Consider the following 22,336-nt stretch of genomic DNA (forward strand, 5'->3'; position numbering starts at 1 on the left):
TTGCCGTCAAAAGTATGGTTTAATAGCTGTCAACGTTTTACATAACATGATAATAGCTGTCGAATTTTACTATAGGGCGCAAAACAATGTCTTCCACCTGTGTTTTATTACTCTATGTAATGTAAATAAGGAAATTACATTAAAAAACAGTAAGAACAGCTTTGTAAATAAAACATTGTTTTAATAAATTTTGCATTAATGTTTATATATACTTGAATTCTGTATCTAGACCTGCGATAACTTTTTAGCCGCTGGGCCTAATCCAAATAATAGCAAGTCCTTATAACAGATTTGTTTGTTTTTTTTTATGCGAAGAAGATGAATAATCTATTATTGATTTTCCTGGTGATCACTTTAAAAAGTTCTCTACCAAGTTATGTATACGAGACAAAATATTTCACCGTGCTGGTAAGTTAATAGAATTACCATTCAAAATTAACAATTAGGTACGTTTATAATCTAAAATTACACAGTATCTACTTGATTGGGTTCTTTTTGTATGCAATACTTTTTAAACAACGGGTTTTTAATACCTTATGGTTTATTGTAAGTTTTTATATTAAAAAAGTCTTCATTCTGAATATTTTGTATTCGAGTAAGCCCATCAATGGATTAGAAGTCATCAAACGGATTTAAAACCTTAAAACTTTCACTCTTTTTCATTAAAAAAAACGGAAATTAAATAATGATAAAAATTAAATTTAAATTTAAATATTAGTTAAATAATCAGATATTAAAAGGTTAAAAAAAAAAACAATATGCCTTAAACTACAAAAATGGCACACTTTTCAATATCATCTTAAATCAGTTACATTAATGCGTGCTGACAGAGTTGGGAATTATTTAGTTAATATTTTATTTAAATAATTTTTCGAATAAAAGTTGATTATTCGTATAACCACAAATAACCATACGAAAAAAGATTTAATTGACTATTATACGAGATCAATTTCTTTTACTCATGACTAATTTAACTATTGGTTATATTAATTTTTTCAATCATGATTGATTCAACTATTACCTATGATTACATTTTTCTATCATGGTTAATATTTTTAATCATTGTTATTTGTAGTTAATAATTCGTTTTTTACGTAATACTCGTTTGATTAGGATCATTTAATTAATTTATACTAATCAAGTAGTTTTAGAAGAAACAGAAAAACAAACACTCAAGATAAAAATGTCTTATTTTTAAATCTGTCATCTCTATAATATATTATTTAAAATAAATTGATATAATACAAAAAAATATTCTACACAGTTGTTTTAGTTTTTTTTTTTACATATCAGGTTAAATACTACAGGTAATAACTAATAAGTGTAAAATTCAACAAACAAAAATCCTCATGTTCAAAAAATTATAATTTTACGTACAACGGCCACTCTCTTATAATATGTATATTTAAAATTGTTTAGTGTTTACGAAAAACGTATTACAAAATGTAATTTATCCATCGTAAAGATAAATGAATGTCATAACACAATATTGAATAGGTATTATACAACACTAATATATTTGAAAAACTATTTAAACTTGGGTGGGATTTTGTAATTTCACTGATTACATATTATTATAATTTTCTAAATAACTATTATAAATGCGACTTTAGTCCTATTTAAGTTTTCGAGTTAAAAATAAAATCATACATAATACCTAATTAATAATTTTAAATTGTGAAAAAATGTATTTCTAAATATCTCTAATAAAATTATTCGTGTGTACCTACAAAAAAGTTAATTTTTTAATCATGACTAATTTAACTATTGGTCATGATTAAATATTTCAATCATGACTAATTTAATCGTACTTCAAAGTTGAAATTTGCATTCATGATTACTTGTATTTGTTATTGTATGATTAAATTAATCAAGATTATAAAATTAAGTTTATATGATGACTAAAATGTTTAGTCATCGAGTTAACTTTTAATTTAAATAAAAAATGCCCATCTCTGCGTGCTGGCATACAGTAAATTTTTTTTTCATTTAATGTAAAATTTTAGCTTGTTGTCAAATTTTATATTAGTAGTAGTAGTAAAAAGTAATCAAGTTTGTTCGTACTTTCTGTTTGCCCAACACGTCATTTTTATAAGTATATGTCTGTACAACTTTATTTTTATTTTTTCAGGTTGACCATTTTAGTTTTACTCAAAATGACACATTTCAGATGAAATATCTGATAAATGATTCCTACTGGGATTCGTCCAATGGACCAATATTTTTTTATACCGGTAACGAAGGGGCGATTGAAATGTTTTGCGAAAACACAGTAAGTATGGCGAATAGATCAACCGCAATAATTTTTAAAAGCCAAATACTGACATAATAAATTATATGAACGTTTGACTAGCAATAAAAATTAACATTGTTATTATATAAATCGTGGTATATCATATTGTAGCTCGTCTAACCATATGTATTATATCATAGGATACTTGGGCGATATCCGGCTGTTAACTGTGAGATTCTATTTAAATTGGTAATGAATGCGTTTTTTTTTTAGGGTTTCATGTGGGAGATTGCTGAAGAGTTTAAAGCGCTTTTGGTATTCGCCGAGCACAGGTACTACGGTGACTCAATGCCTTATGGGAATGCTTCGTTCGACGACAAGCAGCGGTTGGGCTACTTAACGTCACAACAAGCACTTGCCGACTTCGTGGATTTGATTGAGTACTTAAGAGAAAAACCACTTGACAAACCACCCTCTATTGATTTTGGCATGAGCGATACTCAACCTGTGGGCTGTGCGACCACAAGCTCCAATCCGGTTATCGTTTTTGGCGGATCATACGGGGGTATACTGGCCGCTTGGTTAAGGATGAAGTATCCCGCTTCTGCCGAAGGGTAAGTAACAATATACTAAAGCGTACTTTATTTATAACGGAATTTATAATGGAAAAGTGTAAGCGCCATTTAATTATCTCTAGGGCTATTGCTTCGTCGGCTCCGATATGGCTTATTGAAGGACTGACACCTTGCAACGCATTCTACAGCGCAATCTCATCTGTCTATATGACAACCAGCAAAGAGTGTGGTCAAACAATTCGTTTTTCGTGGAAAGCCATCAATGACGTCACTGCAACAGGTGATTCTATTTAGTTGTATGGCAAATATCGTTAAATTAAATTTTATTTATACGCAATCGCACTACAATCATATTTCCTTGGATTGTAAATTGTGATCATAAATAATGTAATAATAATATAATGGGTTACTTTCAGACGAAGGTAAAGAATGGTTATCGAATCAATGGAAACTCTGTTGGCCTTTAAAAAATTCTACCGACGTTGCAAGGCTAAAAGGTTGGGCTAAAGGAGCATATGAAACTATGGCGGTGGCTAATTATCCGTATCCTGCCAATTTTTTGATGCCATTGCCGGGAAATCCTATTAAGGTAACCTCAAGTATTTGTCAAGTTTCAAATCAGACCAACACCATAATTTATTGTTGGCCGATAATATTGAAAAATAAATTAAAATTCTTTTACATTGAATACGTTTCTGTTTAATTTTTAGGAATTTTGTAAGCCATTAACAAATTCTCAAAGCGACTATTATACACTTTTGTCATCGGTCTTTGAAGGTTTGAATGTGTACTTCAATTCAACCGGTTCTTCTCAATGTCTTGATGTTCGTGCTACGGGTACACCTAGTCTCGGCGGAAAAGGATGGAGTTACCAAGTAGGTGGTAACATATTTTAAAGCGAGCTAACATTCATTAAACTATTGTTACAGCGTTCTAGTAAATATTTGCATATTAAAGTAGTTCTTAAACATGCATCTGTAACCACTAATCGAGCTTTTCCATGTTACTTTATTATCACACAAAAAATTAGAGTGAGACACAACTTTGTCACAACATTGACAAGGTGCAAAGTATTTATGTCTTATAGAATTACAGACTATTATGTATCATTTATCGTTATTGTATAATTACACCTTTCAGTTATCCACTTGTTCATCTGTATTTTAACTTTAGACATTCTTAATTGTTTTAAAAAAAACTAACACTGGTTGAGATACGGTGGTGATGGATGGGGTAAGGAGACAAAGTCATTTTGGGTCAATTAAATGTTAACCAACTCATATATCCTTTCTTGACAAATTAACACGCCACTGTCTACAGGGGCGCACACTAGTTGCCTCCCATCCTCAGGTAGTCGTCTAAAATAATATACTAGTTGCCTCCCAAGAATATCTGAATTCCCTCCAGTGACTTTTATTTCTTGTCGTAATATTTTGGGTCATAAACTACTAGTTGCCTTCCGTGCCAGGTAATCAATATTTTTCATCCGAGTTGCCTCTCAAGGTTATCCGAATTCCTTCCCAAAGATCCCTTTTAAATAATAACATTGATATCGAGATACCCACACATAACAACTATATCGATAGCTGTCATACTTTGACCATTTAAAAATGATTACAGCATAAAATACTATTATTATGTAAAAATAAAGTATTTATACAATTTTTTTTTTGAAATCAGATATTTTTGGGATAAGATTCGGATGAAATATCTGACACGGGAGGCAACTAGTACTTTTTGACCCAAAAAGTTACGATAAGAAATTAAGGTAACCGGGGAAAATTCAGATATCTTTGGGAGGCCATTCGGATAAAAAATATTAAGTACCTGGCAAGGGAGGCAATTCCTTGTTTTTGAGAGGCAACTGGTGTGCGCCCGTCTACTGATACCTTCTGGGGTACAACTGTATTTCTGATTTTTTTTTTTTATATAAAACGTATTGTATTATATGAAGACTTGCACCGAGTTGATCATGCCCATGTGTACTAACGGCATCAAAGATATATTTGAAAAGTCTCCGTGGAATTCTACAGGTCAAGTTCAATGGTGCTATAAACAATACGGCGTTTATCCGGCAATAGGTCTAGCCGAGAAGACTTACGGCGGTAAACACCTCATCGCATCGTCAAACATCATATTTAGGTAAAAAAGAGCGTAACAGCTGATATTTTAATTAGGCATAGAGCAGGTACACCATTGGCGCAACTAGAGGGGAGAAGGGCTAGGGAAGTTACAATCCGTTTTTACTCGTTCAGGGTCTAAACAGATTGTCAGCAACCAATCGAGCACAGCCCCCAAGTAAGGTTTATCATTTTTACTGAACCTTTTAAAAGGTCGAACTTCATAACAAAATACCCACAAGTGTACATTTATGGGTATTTTGTTTAAACGTTTACAATAATAACATCATTATGACACTGCCAGTACAGGAGTCTGGAGGACTGTCATTTGTCAGGGGCCCAAGTCCTAACTTAAGTCCCTAGAAAGTGAATTAAAGTCTGTTAAATGTACTTATATCGTTTCAGTAATGGCCTATTGGATCCTTGGTCTAGCGGTGGAGTGTTGCACGACATTTCTAACACCGTACAAGCTGTCATAATGCCAGATGCTGCACACCATTTGGACTTGAGAGCGTCGAACGCCGAGGACCCTCAATCGGTGACCGAAGCCAGGAAGTACTACAAAAAAAATATTAAAAGATGGGTTGACGGCTACCGCAAAAACAACTAAATCTTGACGCAAACCTTGATCACCGATTATACTTTTGGCGTAGAACTATTAAAGAATTTATCGCGCAAAATGTAATACGTCAAGGCACCAAAAAATAATATAAAGTCCTTAAAATAATATTTTTCATCGAAATAATAGGTAGTTTATAACTTGTATTTTTATTTAATATTATATAAGAAAAATCTGAACACAAAAGTCCTATAATAACTATATTTATAACTAATACTTTCTATAAAACCTTATCCGTTACACTTAAGCATGGTGTCTTTTTTTGTTAAAAACCATTTTTATGCTTATTTTATTACAAAGTGATTTTGCCACTTTCAGATTTAAAAATTTCTCTAAACCTGTGACCTACCCGTCCCCATTATGCCCCGACCCCACTGTACTGGTTTTTTTTTTTGAGATGGATATAATTTCTACTCAAAATCTAAGTCATAAATATTGATAAAAAATAACTGTCATGACTTACGTAAAAAAAAGAGTTTTATCTATTAAGTTATGTGTTATGTATAATAAAAAATAGTTGTTCAAAATACTGGTTACCAACCAATCAACATTTTTAGTATAATATTGTTAATTTAAAAAGGAAATAAAATATATGCGTTACCATTTAAGTTTCAAAAGTTGATATGAAAATAATTAGTTTGGAAGGGGCAACACAAAAAACAAAATGTAAAAAATTGAGAAAAACTAAGATAACATTTTATAAAAAACACTGAAAAAAAATAAATTTAATTTCTCATTAAACCCTATAAGATATTGAGTGGTTTACAATAAAATAATCATCCCGTTAGGTTAGGTTAGTTAAACAAAACAGTCTATGGTCGCCAAAAAATTGATCATGTGCGCAACGAGGTCGGAATGGAGGTTTGACATTTGACTCAGTAATAACATAGATTAAATTTACATAATATGTTTATGTAATCAGTGTATTTTAATATATGTTGATAATGTGACTGGTTGTTTAAATAATACGTATATACAGGTGATTTTTTTTTACCGTGGTTTACTCCAGCAGTTCCCAAACTTTTTTGGTTCACGCATCCCTAAAAATAAAATAATCGCGCCTACTTTGAATAATTTAATTACAAATACTCGCTTTAGTGCGTTATCTTTTGAAATTATCGTTGATCTAAAAATATCAATATTTACCTCGTGCCTACCCTGTTCAGTGCATGGATCTCCCAAGGAAGACGAGCGTCACAGTTTGAGAACCGGTAGTCTACTCAATATCTCACTTGGTTTAATTTATAATTTAATTTTTTTTTCATCGTTTTTATAAAATGTGTTCTCCCGTTTTATTTTCAATTTAATCTCGCTGCAAGGTCACGATATTGAAATACAAAAACTACAACCTAATAATATTCACGACAACGAACGTTTTACCTTTTTCACAACGCTAATGCGAACGATTGTCGGTAGATCAAAGAAAAACTATTTTATACCCAAAAATCAAACGATTGTGAACGATTTATCGTGCGACGCTGTCATAACGTATAACATTAATTATTATATGTGGCACTTTTTCGGTCAAAATACACCAAAAGTTATATATAAGCACAGGGTAATTTTTTTAATTAATCCAAGCCATTTGTCACTGGGTTAACCGGGTTTTATTAATTATTTTTAAAGCAATTAGAGTTTGAAAGTTAGGATAGGAGGGGATGTGTGGTTGAGCAATGCGCACAGTTGAAATAAATACTGTACACCACCCTTCCTCCCGTCCTAAACTTAAAACTTCAAAAATACTAATTAAAAAACGGTGATTGACCAATCAAAATTGTTAGTACATTATTCTCAATTTAAAATGTTAATGAAATGTAATAAAATTAAATGCGTTACCTTTTAGGTTCCAAAAGTTGCTATAAAAAAATAACTATGTTTGGAGGGGTAGCGCATTTCAGTAGTTCAGTACATATGCCCCTGGATATAGGCAACCGAATATACAGTTCAGCAGTTCAGTAATATAGACCTTCTCAATTTCATTGTATTTATACATTATTATGATTTTTTTTTATTAGAAAGTGACTACAAATAACAATAATAATAATTGTTTTCTTCAAGATGATGAATACTCAACCACTAAGGAAAATATTGATAGACCACTTCCTGAATTCAATGTAAGTACCTACTTCACTAATGTATGATTGTGTTTAATAATATTTATACTGTTTATTAACATAACATTTTTCTAAAGCCATATCTGTTATTTTGTAGGTTACTCTGTTTTGCACTATGCATAGTATAATTTAATTATTAACATAATGAATTATTTAACTTTTATAGGGTGATACTTTTTACTCTTTACCTGGTTTGGAATATTTGGAATGATATTATTGAAGTTGAACCAACACATTCAAGTTTTCAATCTGTACAAAATATTGTAACACAACCAAGTCAAAATGAATCGGAAACTTTAGCAGAAACTAATAATTTTATTGTTATGGAACAAATCAATCACCGTGGTGAAGAATATGTAATTGCATTAGGGTTGATTGTCAAGTCAAAATCATTTAAACCTTCTTGAGAAAATTGCCGTTATAAGTGTAACTCTATATTAAATTTAGAAATCAGAAATAAAATTAATAAAAAGTTTTGGGAAATGGGTGATAAAGAAAGACAACGTGAGTTTATTGCAAGACATGCAGTTCCAGTTTTACCTAAATATTAAATGAAAACACCCAATTCTAATAGACAAATTAGCAATATTTTTTAGAAGAAGAAGAAGTTGGAAAAAAATGTTTGAATCAACCCTAGTAATAAGTGACAAAATAATAAGAAACTATTTTAATAAGTTGAATACTGCAGGAGTATGGGAACCAGCGAAACAGGGTAAACATGATAACCATAACCACATTTCAGAAAAAATGAAACAAGAAGTGTTAAACTACATTGATTCATTTCCTCGTATAAGCTCTCATTATTTAAGAGCACAAACTCAAAGGGAGTATATCGACGGTAGTTAACTATTGCTGAAATGTACAGACTGTATTAAATTAATCAATAAGAAAATAAAAATAAATGTGTACTTATATGACTTAATTAATAATCAAAGAAATATTTCTTTCAGCCAAAGAAGGGCCAGTGTTCTATATGGCATATGCGAAGCATGGGACAATAGTAGTGATATAGAAAAATAAATAAATTGTTCAAATTATGTAATTAAAATCACAACAAAGTTATAATTATGTAAGAACTTCCGAGATAATTTTTTGTTCAGTGAAAATATGAGAATTTTGTTCTAATTTCTAATATTGATTTCCTGAACATTTGCTTTTTTTGAGTTATGGCCTTATTGTTGTTGACCGTGCGATGTGTACCTGTTGGTTTTGTGAAAAATAGAGCTATCAAAATTAGATTTTTTTATTTGTGTACCGTCAGTTGTCGCAGCTGCATCGCAAAACAAAAATAAATTGTCCTCAAAAATGTAGTTTAATAGCTGTCAAAATTTACTGTAGGGAGCAAAACAATGGCCTGGACCTGTGTTTTATCACTCAGTGTAATGTACGAGTAAATAAGGAAATTACAGTAAAAACCAGTATAAAACGTTGAAAACAACTTCGAAAATTAATATATTTGTTATTTATGTTTTTCTATACATACATGAATTCTGTATCCAGACCTGCGATAACTTTTTTAGCCGCTGGGCCAAATCCAATTAATAGCAAGTACTTAATATAGAATTTATGCGAAGAAGATGAATAATCTATTATTGATTTTCCTGGTGATCACTTTAAAAAGTGCTCTACCAAGTTATGTATACGAGACGAAATATTTCACAGTGCCGGTAAGTCTAGTAGAATTACTATTCAAAATTAACAATTAGGTACATTTATAAAATAAAATTACACAGTATCTACTTAATTGTTTTTTTTTTATGTAATACTTTTTAAACAGCGGGTTTTTAATATAAGCTCATCAATCGATTAGAAGTCTCAACCGAATGGTTCTTCTCATCAATCAGATTCAAAACCTTAAAACGTTCACTCTTTTTATTTAAAAAAACCGAAAACAATTATTGTTGGTAAAAATTAAAATTTAAATAGATATACCTAAATAATAAGACATAGAAAAAATTTAACTTTTAATTTAAATAAAAAATGCCCACCTCTGCGTGCTGGCATACAGTAAATTTTTTTTTATTTAATGTAAAATTTTAGCTTGTTGTCAAATTTCTTATTAGCGGTAGTAGTAGAAAGTAATCGAGTTCATTAGTTTTTTCTGATTGCTTAACATTGAATTTTTATAAGTAAATGTCAGTACAACTTGATTTTTATTTTTTCAGGTTGACCATTTTAGTTTTACTAAAAATGATACATTTAAGATGAAATATCTGATAAATGATTCCTACTGGGATTCGTCCAATGGACCAATATTTTTTTATACCGGTAACGAAGGGGTGATTGAAATGTTTTGCAATAGTACAGTAAGTATGGCGAAGAGATCAACCGCAATCGTTAAAAGCCAAATACTGACATAAAATATTCTATTTGAGTTGGTAATGAATGCGTTTTTTTTTAGGGTTTCATGTGGGAGATTGCTGAAGAGTTTAAAGCGCTTGTGGTATTCGCCGAGCACAGGTACTACGGTGACTCCTTGCCGTATGGGAATGCTTCGTTCGACGACAAGCAGCATATAGGTTACTTAACGTCGCAACAAGCACTTGCCGACTACGTGGATTTGATTGAGCACTTAAGACCAAAATCACATGACAAACCACCCACGATTGATTATGGCGAGTACGATACTCAAACGGTGGACACAAGATCCAATCCGGTTATCGTTTTTGGCGGATCATACGGGGGTATACTGGCCGCTTGGTTAAGGATGAAGTATCCCGCTTCTGCCGAAGGGTAAGTAACAATATACTAAAGCGTACTTTATTTATAACGGAATTTATAATGGAAAAGTGTAAGCGCCATTTAATTATCTCTAGGGCTATTGCTTCGTCGGCTCCGATATGGCTTATTGAAGGACTGACACCTTGCAACGCATTCTACAGAGTGGCGTCATCTGTCTATATGGCAACCAGCAAAGAGTGTGGTCAGACAATTCGATCTTCGTGGAAAGCCATCGATGACGTCACTACAACAGGTAAATATATTAGTTGTATGGCAAATATTATGGTTAAAATGCCAAATATAACCAAACGTTTGGGCCGACCCCCTCCCTCCGAATTTTTCGAAAATTACACTGCATGTCTCTCACTTGGTACTTCTTGTATTTCAATTTTTTATAGCAGCATCTTCGGCCGTCAAAAAATGTATTAAAAATCAGATTTTTATGTAAAATAATTTCAGCTTTCTGAAAAAAATATTAGGGAAATGCTCAAATTTAGGCCAACACGTAAACAATTTTTTCGGTTATGTGCCAGAGCTAAGACATGAAAATGTCAAAAACTACTTTTTATATCATAAATTCAATTTTAGTGATCTTATTATATTATGCGAAAAAACATTTTCAGGATGATGCGATTATTTTACAGAATAAACTGATTTTTAATAATTTTTTTTGTAGCCGAAGATACAAAAAAAATCAGATCCTTTTTTATAAAAAAAGGATAAAAAAAAAGAGGTCAAGATAAAAACTCAAACTACTTTTTACAACCATAGCCAAAATAATAAAAAAAAAAACATTTTTTTCATCGAAACAGACATGCATTGTTATTTTGAATAAAGTCGGAGGGGGGGTTCGGTCTAAACGTTAGTTCATATTTGGAGTTATGACCAATATATTTTTTTTATACGCAATCGCACTACAATCATATTTCCTTGGATTGTAAATTATAATGTAATAATAATAAAATGGGTTACTTTCAGACAAAGGTAAAGAATGGTTATCAAATCAATGGAAACTCTGTTGGCCTTTAAAAAATTCTACCGACGTTACAAAGCTAAAAAGTTGGGCTAAAAGAGCATATGAAAATATGGCTATGGCGAATTATCCGTATCCTGCCGATTTTTTGATGCCATTGCCGGGAAATCCTATTAAGGTAACCTCAAGTATTTTTCAAGTTTCAAATCAGACCAACATCATAATTATTGTTGACCGATAATATTGAAAAAAAAATTAACATTTTTTTACATTCAATATGTTTCTGGTAAATGTTTAGGAATTTTGTAAGCCATTAACAAATTCTCAAAGCGACTGTTATACACTTTTATCATCGGTCTTCGAGGGTTTGAAAGTGTACTTCAACTACACCGGTTCTTCCCAATGTCTTGATGTTCATGGTACGGTTAAGCCTAGTAGAAAAGCATTTTCTTACCAAGTATGTAATATATTTTTTTAATATTTACAATAAGTTAGTTCAAACAATAAGACAATTTGAAGACATAATATGTACACATACGACATGAATGACTGAAGAGGGGGCTGTTTACTAACGGAACCTCAGAATTTAACTATTAATAATTATTTAGTTTGAATATTATTATAAACTCTTTTTTTAGATAATCCTAAACACACCTTTGGTCGGTGGTACAACTCTATTTCTGTGTTATTTTTTTTAAAACTATAAAACATATTGTATTATATGCAGATTTGCACCGAGTTGATGATTCCCTTGTGTACTAACGGCATCAAAGATATATTTGAGAAGTCTCCGCAAAATTATACAGAAGACGCTGATTATTGTTATAAAGAATACGGCGTTTATCCGGCAATAGGTTTAGCCGAGAAGATTTACGGCGGTAAACACCTCATCGCATCGTCAAACATCATATTTAGGTAAAATAGAGCGTAACAGCTGATATTTTAATTAGGCATAGAGCAGGTACACCATTGGCACAACTAGTGGGGAGAAGGGCTAGGGAAGTTACAATCCGTTTTAACTCGTTCAGGATCTAAACAAATTGTCAGCAACCAATCGAGCACAGCCCCCAAGTAAGGTTTATCATTTTTACTGAACTTCAGAGTTTTTAAAAGGTCGAACTTCATAACAAAATACCCACAAGTGTACATTTGTGGGTATTTTGTTAAAATGTTTACAATAATAACATCAATATGGCACCGCCAGTACAGGAGTCTGAAAGACTGTCATTTGTCAGGGGCCCAAGTCCTAACTTAAGTCCCTAGAAAGTGAATTAAAGTCTGTTAAATTTACTTATATCGTTTCAGTAATGGCCTATTGGATCCTTGGTCTAGCGGTGGAGTGTTGCACGACATTTCTAACACCGTACAAGCTGTCATAATGCCAGATGCTGCACACCATTTGGACTTGAGAGCGTCGAACGCCGAGGACCCTCAATCGGTGACCGAAGCCAGGAAGTACTACAAAAAAACTATTAAAAGATGGGTTGACGGTTACCGCAAAAACAACTAAATCTTGATGCAAACCTCATCATCGATTACTGGTCTGACAAAACAAATATTTTTTGTATGTATCTATGACCGTAAGTCATGATTGCAGTAAAATGTTTTTTTTTTTAAAAAAAAGATGGACATTTTGATGATTAAAAATGTATAAATAATGCCTATGGTTTCACTGGATATGTGTACTAATGTATTTTCTAAATGCCTCAAACTTATATTACCTATGCAGACAGTTCCATAAAATCTAAAGAATAAAAAAAAAACAATTTTTTTTGGACTTGGGCAATGCTATATTCCATAAATTTATTGTGCATCATTAGTTCACGACCACGTTACTTGATGACTTATTATTATGTGTTGAAATGAAACTCATACGGAAGAATTGTAATTTAATAGTGTTCTTTTTCATAACATATTTAAAAAAGTTTTTTGTGCAAATTTTTAAGTAGCTAAAAATTGAAAAATCTAGTTTAAATTTTATAAATTTCATTATGTTTTCATACTAACTAAGTCCCATATTTCTGTCTAGTGTTTTGCTAGAATTTTGTTGCTTATAATATGCAACTATACCTGTGAATAGCTTGATTAATAATTATTATACGAACCGCCTACTCAATTTCTGTCATTAGCCGTCCATGACACTTAATAATGTAATATGAGATTTATACCTATATTTTTTTAGTTAGATACTAAAAAGTTAGTAATCTTATCTTCGTTTGCTAAGCGCTAACACTTTAGTTCGACGCCCACGATTACACGTAAACATAGATTGAAAAAAAAAAGTTTGTTGGTTATGACTAGAATTTGTTTTCTATTTTACCAACATAATATAATATCTATAATATTCGGTAACAGTACGATTTTATAGTCTAAGAGATGTCAATCATAAAATTCTATTTAATTTTGCCGTTAATTTTAAAGTCCGTTTTGAGCGGCTATGTTTATGACGTTGAATACATCACAGTACCGGTAAGTATATATTAAATATCTCATTGTAGAAATAATTGGCAAATTTTTCAATAACTTTAAGCTTGAAAATGTTTATTAGCAATTCTAATAAACGATCAACATATTAATGAGTAAATTCGTAAAAGAAAAACTGTTACCTACAAAATAATGGACATAATTAGTTTTAGTTTGAAAAATATGAATATGATAATTATTGATGTTAAATGTTAACAATTAAGGCCAACTATTACCTGTACTCGTACATAGTACATAATCTAATATTTTAATCTTTACACTTAGATATTATTAAAATAATTTTAACTAAGTCATATTATGGATTAACATACAATATACTACTACTTAAGCTAATGTCATTGGCCTTATCGCTCGTTATTGTAAAAATATCCAAGAGGAAGCCTTTTTCGAAAAAAATTTATCCACAAATGTTTTATCGTTATTAGGTAGACCATTTTAGTTTTTCAAACGGCCATACGTTTAACTTGAAATACCTCATCAACGATACGTATTGGAATTCAAAAAGAGGTCCGATTTTCTTTTATGCCGGCGGTGAAGATACAATCGAAGTCTTCTGCGACAATACGGTGAGCAACCCATTGGATTTATTGTGATGTTAATCTGATTGCTGATTTACAATATCCAACTCTCCGAGAGCTGCTGGCAACTGGAGCTTTTTATATTTAAATCAACATGAGCCGGTTTCAATGATTAGAATTATAATGATAGATTAAAAATATTAACAAGGTGCGTTCGGTGCCTACAACGATCCTATGATAAGTGCAAATTAATGTTTATTCCCGGAGTCGGATAATCAAAATAATGGGACAATGTCGAAATTATAGGGTTTTGTGTGGGAAATAGCAGAGCGATTCCAAGCGTTGGTGGTATTTGCCGAGCACAGGTATTATGGAGAGTCTCTGCCTTATGGACACGAAGAATCATTTAAAGGCGACCGGTTGGGCTACTTGAATTCGCAACAAGCCCTGGCCGACTTTGTCGACTTGATAGCGCACTTACGCGGTCCGCCCTGTCCAAAAACTGGTAAACATTCCAACCCCGTCATAGCTTTTGGCGGCTCGTACGGAGGCATGCTGGCTTCCTGGTTTCGAATGAAGTACCCCACGGTGGTCGAAGGGTATATATATATATAAAAAAACAAAATAATCATAGCTTACCCTTACACATATAGTCATATCATAGTTATTAGGATTACGTGTGGTTGGATCGAGTGGAGAGTAGCGGCAGGTGTTTTATGCGACAAGAGAATTCCAATGAGAGAGACTTAAAGTTGACTTAGACAAGAGTGTGGTGAGACCGACTATGTTATATGGGTCGGAGGATTACTACTGTCTGTGTGTAATTTGTGTCTGAAACTCAAATCCAGATTTCCGAAAACCACCACCGCGTGTATACAGTTTTATAACTATTGTATCCTAAGTGCGAATTTTACCTTTTGAGTAGAGCCATTGCGTCTTCGGCCCCTATATGGCAGTTTACCGGGATGACTCCCTGCAACGCGTTCTACAACGTGACCTCGAATGTGTACACGGATACTAGTGCAGAATGTGGAGCATCGATACGGGCATCTTGGAAAGCAATCGATAACGTCACCGAATCAGGTAATAGGTAATATTGTCAAGTACAGGATAACATAAAACATTTCTAACGGTTTGACTTTAGTTAAAAACTGAATTACCATCCAGTTATCTATGACTTAAATAACTAGTTCTGCCCCCCCCCCGAAAAAAAAATAGTTGTCAGGCTACATTAGGTAGGTAGTCCAATAACTCCACAATTTTATAGGCTATAGCTACCATTTCATTTGGGCGATCCTTTATACTTTGCTATTGTGCTCATCTGTTGTATGATTACATTATAAGGTTATATGAGGAAATATGTCTTTCTTTAGCAATTTTATATAAGTTACTAGTATAATAATTATTAAAGTATTATATTAGCGGTTTATTGTTGAAAATTATTGATATGCAGAGTGATCATTTTATCGTGAACCACTCAATATGTCATAGGGTTTAACAATAAAATTGCATTTTTTATTTCATAGTGTTTTTTATACAGTGCGACCCAAAACTGGTGTGTAGTACATTATTCTCAATTTAAAAAGTGAATGTTCATTAACTTTTTATGTATTACCATATATAGTTCCAAAAGTAGATATAAAAATGATTGGTTTGGGAGAGGGTAGTAACAAAAAAAAATGTGTGTAAAATTGAGATCACATTTTATAAAAACACTATGAAAAAAAAATTCAATTACTAATATTAAACCCTATGAGATATCGAGTGGTTCACGATAAAATGGCCACCTTGTATACATATATGTATATATATATATATATTATACAGACGAAGGTAAAAAGTGGTTATCGGACAGTTGGAAATTATGCCAACCTCTCCAGGAGACCAGTGACGTCATCAAGCTTAAGCTTTGGGCTTGGGAAGTGTACGTGTCGTTGGCCATGGTCAATTACCCCTATCCCGCCGATTTCTTGGCGCCTCTTCCGGGCAACCCTATACGGGTAAGAATGCTCGTGACTACGACGACCTACAAACATAATATATATTGTACTTAACACGTGCAACCTTATCTTAGGAAGTGTGCAAGTCCATGACCGACCACAAGCAAGGCGACCGGACGTTACTCGAGTCGGTGTTCGGCGGACTGAGCGTGTACTTCAACCATACCGGTGCGGCCGATTGTCTAAATTTCAGTACAGCTTACCCCGAAGAAATGATGATGGGCTGGAATTATCAAGTGAGAAACAATGATCAGTTCTTAGTCGGGTGACATAAGACATTTGGAGCATTGTAATCGTCGATTTTGATCGGTTTCGCAGGCCTGCACGGAAATGATCATGCCACTTTGCTCTAACGGAGTCACGGACATATTCGAAGCGTACGGCTGGGATTTCGAGGGTTACGCAGACTACTGTCAACAGACTTACGGTGTGATGCCTAAGACCGATACGGTCGAAAAGGAGTACGGCGGCAAATATCTCAAAGCGGCGTCCAACATTGTATTCAGGTGAGTACAGGGCTAACGTCGTAAACTGTTTAAGTGGCTTGCTAATATAATAGTTGAAATACATACAAGTGGAATTTTCAGTAACGGTTTGCTGGACCCGTGGTCAAGCGGTGGTGTTTTGCACAGTGTGTCTACTTCCGTCAGAGCTATAGTGATGCCGGACACCGCCCATCATTTGGATCTAAGGGCGTCACACCACTTAGACCCGAAATCCGTCAAAAAAGCTAGAAATGAAATTCAACGTTGGATAAATAAATGGATTTATAAATATCACTGCCCCTATTAGTGCAAAACAATAAAAGTGTTAAGTTTTAGAATTTGTTGCGACTCAAACTGTACATACTATATAATCAATTTTAAGAAACACATGAATAATTTATTATAAGGTATATCACTTTAATATTTTCATTATAAATTATAATACCAATTAGGAAGTCTAAGATATTTTGGCTTGATTTTCGCAATGGCTAAAATTACAAAAAAAAAAAAAACAAAAAAAAAAGTTGGTGGGTGTCTAAAAACAAATAGCCTTACAAGATCAACATTAAATCACTACAAAAAAAAAAAAAAGAAAAAAATACAATTTCAAATTAAAAATAATAATAATTAAAATATCGTAACAGTTATACAAGTCTAATTGCACTTCATTATTATTATTACTATTGTATTAATATAAAACAATAATAGCGTATTTTGTTTTGCCAAATTGATTAAATGGCGGAAAAAATTGATAATTAGGAAGTAATTGTTGATCACAACTCGTACTCATCACACCATGGGTGGTCGAGCACGTCCTCAGCAGAAAACCGTAAGCTAGGATTCGACTGTAACATTGAGCAAACCAAGTCCTTGGCTTCTTCAGACACATTGTCCCAATATGGCTCTGGGAAACCATATGTTCCACTAAGTATATCATCGAAAAGTTCTTCTTGGCTATTGTTCTCACTGACAAATGGCGGGAAACCGCACAAAAGTATATACAATATGACGCCAGCGGCCCAGATGTCAATTTTGACACCGTATCCCTCCTGTGTGAGAATTTCAGGTGCAACATACGTGGGAGTACCACAAACCATGAACAAAGGTTCAGTAACTTTTTGTGATAAACCGAAATCGGCAAGTTTTAGATGTAGCACGTGCCCACTGTCGTCAAACTCGACTAGTAAGTTTTCGGGTTTTACGTCTCTGTGTACAATATCCAATCCGTGCAAGTATGCTAAGGCTGATGCCAAATTTCTTGTCATTAAACGAGTGTCGCGCTCAGAAAAGTCTGTACACCTAGCAATGGCTTCAAATAAATCGCCACCGTTAACGAGTTCAGTAATCAAGTAAACATCTGTAGGCGTCACTAGATCGGATATCAAATTAATGATATTTGGATGACTGACTGTTTTCAATATTGATAATTCGTTTTCGATCATTTGGCTCATTTGAGGCGCTTCGATTTTCTTAATTACTTTCAAAGCATATTCAGAATTACTACGTTTGTCATAACACCGGTACACCACTGCAAAATTTCCATCTCCTAGCCTATCGCCAATGGTATATCTATAAACAAAAAAATAAATGATAAGTATTAGATATTTTTATATACATGGTACTACAAATTACACGTGAGAGGTATTTTTCTCTACGGAATAATTTCAAATAACATATTTATTGTATAGAATAAAACAATTTGATGGGTCTCTCTCTTTAAGCAGGCAACTGTCTAGGAGAGGCCTTACAATCCTCCTCAAAAAGATTGTCTTAAGAGTTGGAAGCAACCTATATTATATTTGTTGTTTACCTATTTGTAATGTGTGTGTCAGGGTAAATAAAAAGTAAAAAAAAAAATTAAATACAAATTAACTTTTAAGATAATTATTTAACATTTTGAAGACTTGGTTTTTTTCCCAGATAGATGAATCATGTGTTTAGCCAGATTCGCACCAAGGAAATTTTTATTAGTTACACATTTCAATTTTTATCGATACATGGAAACAAATATTAATCAGTTCCTAAATGTTGCCTTTAATATGGAAAGGCTTAAGACAAACAGTTCATCTTCAAAATGTTAAATTCAAATTATATTTAACTATACATCAAGAAACATTAGTCATACATACCTATTCAAAACTTTGCTTGGTATTGATCCAGTGATGTTTCTATTAGCTTTTGTAGTTTTTGGCAATCGTGGTACTCGTCTCCCAGTTTCATCCATGCAATGTGTTCCATTTTTCAGTTCATTAGGGGGTTTTCTTAGGCCACGTTTATGTGATTGTACGGTTTTCATTTCTTCAAAATCTAGTTTTAAATCATCTTGTGATACTCGTTCAGACCCATACACAAAAAACAAATCGTCGGATTCAAAAAAGTGTTTCAGCAATGTTATTTGAGATCCAGATGTTGCATATACTTTGCGAACAGCTCCGGTGTCCAAATTAATTGAATCGGTGATGAGTGAAAGTACATGTTCAAACGACGGAGAGTTGCGCTTGTTTAAAAGCATTCTAATTATTTTACGAGGTCTAGTGCCACTTCTTACGACAAATATAATTTTAGGTCTAATGTTGAGTTGCGATTGTTGTTTACTTGGGCTACTTAAAACTGAATGATTGGATTGTAATTTGCTCAAGGATCGAGAAGGTTTAACATTGTTTAGTGCTGCATAATCCAGTTTTTTTAAAATTGCGTTATTACCACCAGAGCAAATGTAGAATTTGCCATCTTCGAGATCATCTAATTGAGATATTTTATGTCCATCCAATGAGAACAGCGTTCTGACTCCACTAGGTAGATGTTTATTCTCAGACAACGTGTTTGATAATTCGGCGAGCAAACTATCAAACGAACGATAGCGCTCATGTGTAACAGCTACAACAACACCTATAACGACAAAGATATTGTAAATTATAATTATAATGTGTCAGTTTTTATTTTAGATTATAACTAACTAAATAGTAACTATAATCGACAGTAATTTGACTAAGAAATAAATACAGAAAATTATATCAAATGTAGGATTTAAAAAGTGAAAATTAACTTAAACAAAAATTACATATGCCATTACGCTTGTCAATAATTTAATGTTCACACAGTAGAATTCCATTTATATTAGTTGAAGAAATATTATAATTTAAATAAATAAAACATAATATTGAACTTGAAATTGTTTATTTAATAAATTTAATTTGAAAGATGGGTAAATATTCGATTAATATATTATATTAACTATTTATGCTAAAATTCAATATATTATTTTTAAGACAGTTATTACTCATTACCTTTGCAAAAACGATCACCATTTACAAGAAATCGTACACGTTTTGCTTTTCGTGCTGCTTTTCCAACATCGGATTTTTGTCTGGGTGAACATTCTTCTGCTGAAATTGACCTAGGAGTTCTTACGGCAACAGCTTGCATATTTTTAGATTGTCAAATACTCACATATTATTTTTGAAATTATGTAATTTGGAAGGACAAGTTAACCACATAATGAAAAATGTCTGTAACAAATAAATTTTAAATATTTAGATTACATTTTAATAAACTAAAATTAATAGGTAATGCATTTCATTTTTATACAGGTTTTAATTATTGGATTTGATCTAAAAATAATTTGTTCAGTTTTCCCTAAAATAATTGATAATTACCTACTAGAAATATTCTATTGATAACTATTATTGATTACAATATCTGATTAAAATAAATACAGAAACTTGGTTTTTGAACTACTATTATAGGTTTGTAAGTTTATGATGAAATAATTGGATAATTAAAAAAAAATCAGATAACATGTACGCTGTTTAAAAAAAATTTCAATCTATATAACAAATATATTAATTCAGTACTCATATGAGAGTGATAGTCTTTAAAACTAAGAGTTATGGGTGTTACAATATTAACATACTAGCACATATCAGACATGAATCCAGATAAAAGAGAAAGATAAATATACTTGTTGATATTTCAAATACAAATTTCATATATAGTGACAATATCACAAAACTCAGTAGAAAATCTTTAGATAATTTTAGTTCTCCGTAAAAACAATATAGTGACAAAACATAGTACAAACATGTAGTGCGAGTAAGTAAGTTTTTTTTAATAGTAATGCAACAGTAAGCTATAATAAATGTTGACCATTGTGATACCCGCCATCGGTACAATAGTGCCTATTGTGTAGTTAATAAATAAATAAATGGTCTAAAATCAATACTGACAAAACATAATAAGCTGAAATAATTGATTAATCATTAAAAAAAGTATAATTTAAAAATTCTTAGAATTTTTTTTAAAAATGTATAAATTGAAATGCACGGTATTAATGAAAATACCCTGCATTGAAGTGTCAGCATGAAATCTCAACTAAGCCATATTTAAGTCTGTGTTGTAAACAAAGAGGTTATCATTATAGATTAGGTTTTCTTATTATGTGTTACTAGTATTATATTGACGGTAGTACCAAAAGATACAATAATTACTTTCTAAAATAAATGTCAGTAATTTATTTTAAAATAATTTTTTTTGAAGTTAAATGAATTAAAAATGTTTGCTTCTAGACTAAATAAATGTATTCCTACTTAAATGTTAAAATAAGGAATAGCTAATAGTTATGTATTAAAAATTAACATTTACCTAACTTTCTAAAAAAATTTTTTTATACATATTGTAATACATACCTATTATCAAATAATTTTACAGAAAACATATTTTATGAAAAATACCAATTTTTAAAAACTACCTACTGGATAATATAGAATTTAATAAAAATGGGAGTTCTATTACTTTTGTTAAGTTAAATAAAAAAAAATTCATATTTTTCAAGAAAGGCTCATGTGAAAAAATAAAATATTTTTATTGTTTTTTTATGGTTTAGTGAAAGTATCTTTCATATGATGAGTCACAAATTGTGATGTTATTATACTTAATTTGGCTGTATAAAGGTTATAAGACACCCGGAGATAACCCTAAATATTTATATACGATTTTGAGTTTGAGCCATTTTATTTCTAGTATTGATATTATTGATGTTTGTAGTTACTTTAGTAGTAATACTTCGGAAATTGTTACACGTTTTAAGATAGTAGGGGTTAAGAAACAACTTAAAAAGTATAGAATCTTTGGTAGCGACATTTGTTAGATCTGTTCGTTCACGATGATACCTATCTAGAATTTATGACTATACTTTAAATTAACCAAAAAGTTTAAATTGTATTACAATTTTTTACTTACTTAAAGAAATCTTAAATCAATGTGGATTGTGGTGAGTGCTGGACTGTTATCTATAGGAACATTAGTGTTTGGACTCTTAAAGAAACCGAGTTAAATATAGTACGCTGAAGCACCAGTAGTATAGTATACTGAGCGTAACAGCCAACTCTGAGAACAAAACTTTAAACCTTCGAAAATAAATATCTACCATATTCATATGAATGAAAAACACACGAATACGATAAGAGAGAGATAAGGATGAGCGGCCGCTGCCCAC

The 22,336-nt window shown here is 31.9% G+C and overlaps 3 protein-coding genes across 4 annotated transcripts; 2 read left to right on the forward strand and 1 right to left on the reverse strand.

Moving 5' to 3' along the window:
- The first annotated feature begins 239 nt into the window (after nucleotides 1-239).
- LOC126846343 (lysosomal Pro-X carboxypeptidase-like) lies at nucleotides 240-12,968 on the forward strand. 2 transcript variants are annotated; one of them, XM_050585670.1, is made up of 8 exons: nucleotides 240-408; nucleotides 9,827-9,967; nucleotides 10,063-10,394; nucleotides 10,478-10,635; nucleotides 11,361-11,533; nucleotides 11,654-11,812; nucleotides 12,083-12,270; nucleotides 12,661-12,968. In XM_050585670.1, the coding sequence occupies exons 1-8, from the start codon at nucleotides 319-321 to the stop codon at nucleotides 12,863-12,865; spliced, it is 1,446 nt and encodes a 481-aa protein (XP_050441627.1). In that variant the 5' UTR covers nucleotides 240-318; the 3' UTR covers nucleotides 12,866-12,968. The 2 variants fall into 2 exon arrangements, with proteins under 2 accessions (XP_050441627.1, XP_050441626.1); XM_050585669.1 differs by lacking the exon at nucleotides 240-408 and adding an exon at nucleotides 9,032-9,328.
- Nucleotides 12,969-13,589: 621 nt separating this feature from the next.
- On the forward strand, nucleotides 13,590-17,478 carry LOC126846723 (lysosomal Pro-X carboxypeptidase-like). The gene is made up of 8 exons (XM_050586499.1): nucleotides 13,590-13,824; nucleotides 14,265-14,405; nucleotides 14,664-14,956; nucleotides 15,283-15,440; nucleotides 16,185-16,357; nucleotides 16,432-16,593; nucleotides 16,676-16,863; nucleotides 16,945-17,478. The coding sequence occupies exons 1-8, from the start codon at nucleotides 13,732-13,734 to the stop codon at nucleotides 17,147-17,149; spliced, it is 1,413 nt and encodes a 470-aa protein (XP_050442456.1). The 5' UTR covers nucleotides 13,590-13,731; the 3' UTR covers nucleotides 17,150-17,478.
- Nucleotides 17,425-22,287, reverse strand: LOC126846722 (serine/threonine-protein kinase GL21140). The gene is made up of 4 exons (XM_050586498.1): nucleotides 22,081-22,287; nucleotides 20,130-20,351; nucleotides 18,972-19,731; nucleotides 17,425-18,411 (listed from the first exon to the last, which is right to left on the reverse strand). Exons 2-4 carry the CDS (start codon nucleotides 20,266-20,268, stop codon nucleotides 17,616-17,618), a joined length of 1,695 nt encoding a protein of 564 aa, XP_050442455.1. The 5' UTR covers nucleotides 20,269-20,351; nucleotides 22,081-22,287; the 3' UTR covers nucleotides 17,425-17,615.
- Nucleotides 22,288-22,336: the final 49 nt, after the last annotated feature.

This window comes from Adelges cooleyi, unplaced genomic scaffold (assembly GCF_023614345.1).
Source record: "Adelges cooleyi isolate 19-005CV unplaced genomic scaffold, UGA_ACOO_1.1 ACOO_flye_CR_arks_rails_tigmint_CR_PRNA_9, whole genome shotgun sequence".
Lineage (NCBI taxonomy): Eukaryota > Metazoa > Arthropoda > Insecta > Hemiptera > Adelgidae > Adelges > Adelges cooleyi.

What these genes read in the sequence shown, in the direction of transcription:
- LOC126846722 (XM_050586498.1), bottom strand. Translation starts at nt 20,268, where the DNA reads ATGCAAGCTGTTGCCGTAAGAACTCCTAGGTCAATTTCAGCAGAAGAA. An exon ending in TGGTGATCGTTTTTGCAAAG is followed by an intron (nt 19,732 to 20,129) that starts GTAATGAGTAAT and finishes TTGTCGTTATAG; the next exon opens with GTGTTGTTGTAGCTGTTACA. An exon ending in CCAAGCAAAGTTTTGAATAG is followed by an intron (nt 18,412 to 18,971) that starts GTATGTATGACT and finishes TTTTGTTTATAG; the next exon opens with ATATACCATTGGCGATAGGC.
- LOC126846723 (XM_050586499.1), top strand. Translation starts at nt 13,732, where the DNA reads ATGTCAATCATAAAATTCTATTTAATTTTGCCGTTAATTTTAAAGTCC. An exon ending in CGATAACGTCACCGAATCAG is followed by an intron (nt 15,441 to 16,184) that starts GTAATAGGTAAT and finishes TATATTATACAG; the next exon opens with ACGAAGGTAAAAAGTGGTTA. An exon ending in TGATGGGCTGGAATTATCAA is followed by an intron (nt 16,594 to 16,675) that starts GTGAGAAACAAT and finishes TCGGTTTCGCAG; the next exon opens with GCCTGCACGGAAATGATCAT.
- LOC126846343 (XM_050585670.1), top strand. Translation starts at nt 319, where the DNA reads ATGAATAATCTATTATTGATTTTCCTGGTGATCACTTTAAAAAGTTCT. An exon ending in TATCCCGCTTCTGCCGAAGG is followed by an intron (nt 10,395 to 10,477) that starts GTAAGTAACAAT and finishes AATTATCTCTAG; the next exon opens with GGCTATTGCTTCGTCGGCTC. An exon ending in TGCCGGGAAATCCTATTAAG is followed by an intron (nt 11,534 to 11,653) that starts GTAACCTCAAGT and finishes GTAAATGTTTAG; the next exon opens with GAATTTTGTAAGCCATTAAC.